Source organism: Lacerta agilis, chromosome 7, assembly GCF_009819535.1.
Source record: "Lacerta agilis isolate rLacAgi1 chromosome 7, rLacAgi1.pri, whole genome shotgun sequence".
Lineage (NCBI taxonomy): Eukaryota > Metazoa > Chordata > Lepidosauria > Squamata > Lacertidae > Lacerta > Lacerta agilis.
In genome coordinates, this window is record NC_046318.1 from 22,307,703 (window position 1) to 22,311,816 (window position 4,114).

General features: G+C 55.8%; 1 protein-coding gene across 1 annotated transcript; it reads right to left on the bottom strand.

Annotated features, from left to right (window-relative positions):
- Positions 1–800: 800 nt before the first annotated feature.
- On the bottom strand, positions 801–3,492 carry FOXQ1 (forkhead box Q1). The gene has a single exon (XM_033154466.1). The coding sequence runs from the start codon at positions 2,172–2,174 to the stop codon at positions 1,029–1,031; it is 1,146 nt and encodes a 381-aa protein (XP_033010357.1). The 5' UTR covers positions 2,175–3,492; the 3' UTR covers positions 801–1,028.
- Between the last annotated feature and the right edge of the window lie 622 nt (positions 3,493–4,114).

Genomic DNA, 4,114 nt, shown 5'->3' on the forward strand with positions numbered 1-4,114 from the left:
CCCCCCCCCCCGCCTGTGATTTTATTTCCCACCCCCACTTGCTGGCTGGGACTACCCTTAAGAGGCTGCGGCGGATTTCAGTCTTACGGCTGGCTGCTTACTCAGGAGTAAGTTCCCCTGAATCCCAATGGGTCGATCCCTAACTGAATGTACGCTTAGGAGAGCAGGCTGCAGTCCTGCTGTGTGATGGGTTGTAGTCAACTAACTCTTACCATGATAAACTTAGGTTCATCCATTTCAAAGAGTCTACTCTGAGTAAAGGTTAATTGACTACAATTCTATGTTACCCTCCCGAAAAAACAAGACCCTTTGAGTTAAATGGGGCTTAAGCGCTGCCCCCCCTCCATGAGTATTTAGTTTCTGTTGAAATCAGTGGAGATCTTAGGGTTGCCAACTTTTTACTGGCCCAGTTTTGGGGCCTTTGACAGCAGTCTGACCAAGCATCAAGGCTGCTAAAGGCACAGGAGCCCCCTTCACCAAGAAGTTGGCAACCCTGCTAAAGTTTGCAGCGTACTTACTGCATACAGAGTTCTCGAGGAAGCGGTTTGGATAGCCGCAGTTGCCACCCTTGCCACGCCCACTTCGGAATAAGACCCGCTGAGCAGCCTTTCTTAGGAATAAACATAGAAGACAGGACTGCCCTTTAATGACTATATCAGAGTAAGGAGTTCACCCTGGAAACTCACGGCTATAAAAATGGCTTAAAATCTGCGGATTGGGCGCGCCTCCTAGACTTGTGAATGGGAAACAAAAAAAATTGGATGAACCCCCCCCCAAAAAAAACCCCCTATCGGCAGGGAACTATTGCCAGGAGAGAGAGACGCTCTGTTCCATTTGAAAGTTCGGGTTAAAATAAGATCGAATGACTTTTGGTTTTCGTCTCAGGGGAAATCTATCCTTAAGGCACAGAGTCTTTGTACTTTTCAGTCACTGATTAAAAATAAAATAAAAGTGTGCGTAGAGACCTTTCCCATCGCCTGTCCTCAAGTCACCCCTTCATGAGGCAGGGGGCTTGGCTAGTTCTACGGTTACACCGGTAGGGTCTCCGTGGGATAAGGCCGATAGACCTGCTGCAATGACCCGGGCAGCCGGAGGGGGCAGTAGAGCTGAGCGACGCCGAGCGGGACCCCTTGCAGCGATTCCGAGGCCGGAGTAGAAGCGGCAAGGAGGGAGGTCCTCTGGGGGAAGAGTTGGTGGGGATCCCCGGACGTCGAGGCCTCCCCCGCGGAGACCTCCAGGAGGAGCGGGTCGGGCAGCCTGTAGGAGTACACAGAAGAGGTCGCCGCGGGTGGGAACGGAGGAGGAGGCGGCGGCGGCGGCGGAAGGAGCCCGAAGGAGACGGCGGACTGGGGCAGAAGGCGAGAGTAGCCCGACGGGACGGGCCACAGCATCGCCCTTTCTCCCGCTGGGGTTGCGGGGCGCTGCTGTTGCTGCTGCTGCTTCTCGGACGGCTGGAAAGGGCGGCTCAAGATGCTCTCGATGGCGAAGGAGCTGGAGAATTTCGGGCCCGACGAGGAGCACGACGGCGAGACCGAGGCGGCGGCCGTCGTCGTGGCTGTCGCAGACGCCGCTGGCTGGGGCTCGTGGTCGGCGCTTGGAGAAGGCGAGGCCGAGGTCTGGTGAGCCTGGGCAGGCTCCGCGGCGCCGGGCCTGCTCAGGCGCTTCCTCCGCCTGCGGAAGACGCCGTCGGCGAACGTGTACTCGGAGCTGGGGTTGAGCATCCAGTAGTTGTCCTTGCCCCACGGCCGGGCCGGGTCGCGGAGCACCTTGACGAAGCAATCGTTGAGCGACAGGTTGTGGCGCACGGAGTTGCGCCAGCCCGTGTAGGCGCCGCGGAAGAAGGGGAAACGGCCCATCAGGTACTCGTTGATCTCGGCCAGAGTCAGGCGCCCCCCGGCGGAGTCCCGGATAGCCATGGCGATCAGCGCGATGTACGAGTAGGGAGGCTTCGGGCGACGCGTGTAAGGCTTCCCCGGCGCTGCTTTCGCGTTGCCGGGCGAAGGCTCCGAGCCCTGGCGCGGAGAGGCCCCGATGCCACTGGCCGGGCTGAGGGCGGCGCAATCACCGTCGGAGCCCAGCTCGCTGTCGCCGGGCTGCGGCGACGCCGCGCTGCTGCTTTCCTGGTCGCTGCTGAGCTTGTCCTCGTAACGAGGGGCGAAGATCTCCAGCTTCATGGTGGCGCCTCCAGCCTCGAAGGGGCCCAGCTAGGCTCCCTCCGCCCACGGGTCTCTTCTTCCGCAGGGATGATCAGTGGGCCTTCCGAGCGCAGCAATGGGGCGGTGTAGGCTCGGATCTCCGGGGAGAGGGGACGCTAACAAAAGTTGAGGTGCATCTCTCCTTTTACGTGGTGGGGGTGGTGGGTGGGGGCTCCCTTAAGGGGCGACAGTTCCTTTTCTTCCACGGGGGAGTCACGGAATGTGTCTCGCGGCTTCAGAGCAATGTCTCCCTGGAGGAAGAGAGCAAAAATCGGGGTTCCCACGCTAGCGACCCTTAAAAAAAAGCAGAGCTACGGGAGAAGTTTCCCAAGCCTAAATTCCTTTGGGAAAGGGTTTCGGGGCGGAATGTAGCGGTGAGGTCTCTTTCTTCCCCCGCCTTGGTTTGTGAGCAGGAAGGGGGTTTGTTTCTACACCCCAAGTCGCCTTCTTCCGAAATCAAAACCAGCGCGTTGCGCTCCTGGCGCGCGTGGAGTCGGCTGGTTTTCAAGCGTTTTCTCTCGGCAGTCCTGGATGGTGCGTTGCTGAGCAAGGCCAAGCCTCTGCTGGGTTTTCCCACCTGGATGATAATCCCTAGAAGGTAGGCTTTTCTCTTCGGCCCAAAATAAGTACCTGATCCGCGGGGGGGGGGGGGAGGATCCTTCCGAGGAAGATGCGCGCTCTCCCCTCCCCCGCAGCCAGTGGTATTTTATCTTGAGAGTCTCAGACGCAAAGCTGAAGGTAACAGGTGACTGAAGAAACTTTGCGTCAACTTTTTTTTTTTTTAAACTATATATCCTGGTGGTACGATTCTCTTTCTAGGAGTGTACTCTTAGATCTTCATAGACTTCCAGGGGAAGATCGGCAGCAAGTTGACTCTGGTTAGGATTTTAAAAAGAAAAAAGAAAAATGGAAACCTGATGTGCTGAAGCCGCGTCTTTCTGCTCTCCTTTCCCCCACGTTAGTGGCGCTCCCGCTTGAAGAACCTGGCGCTTGCGAGCTGACTGCCGGCGATAGCAACCCTCGAGCGGCTGTTGTCATTAAGTGGCATTGTCATTATCTCTCTCCACTACTCTCAGGCCAGCCCATTATAACGTTCAGCCCAGTTGGGGAGGAGGAGGCGGAGCTACCCCCCGCCAGGCTTCCGAGCGGCTGCTGGGTGGAGATGCAAGGTAAGCCAGACAAAGGTGGGCATCTCCTGAGAGACAGCCTGGATGACAGGGAGAGCTTGTTGGAAAGCTGGTGCGGGCAGGTTGGTTGTTTGGCTCTGGCCAAGTCCCGCCCTCTCCTTGGGGGTCCCTCCAATGAAAGGAGCCCAGTCAGGCCCCACCCCTTCCCCTCCCATTTTGCATAGCAGGTTACTCTTCTCAGGTGTAAAGTGCAAATTGATTTATAGGTGGCAGAGTCCAACCTGCTGCGGGATGGTGCTTCCCCCTCCGCTATCTCGGAAATCACTTTGCAATTAGTAAATAAATACACACAGCCTCCTATAGAAGGTATTGCAACACTTTCATATTATGGTTTTGAGTTCTGAACTTTGAATTCGCAACCATTCATTAGAACTAAGAGAGCGATTAGAGTGTCCATTCAAATGCCCACTCTCTGGTGGACCTGGGCTGAGAGCTAATGATTGACTACCTGACACAGCCCCTCCAACTGTCCCTATTTTCCGGAGACAACCCCTGATTTAATCCCAGAATGTCGCACTTTTCCTTAGGACGTCCCTATTATCATCATCATCAGAGAAATGTTGGAGGGTATGGACTTACCTGACCCCTGAGCCATCTAAAGGCAGCCCTGTATAGGGAAGTTTTTTGTTTAATGTTTCATTACATTTTTATGTATGTTGGAAGTCGCCTGGAGTGGCTGGGGCAGCCCAGTCAGATGGGCAGGGTATAAATAGTTATTATTATGGAACAGGG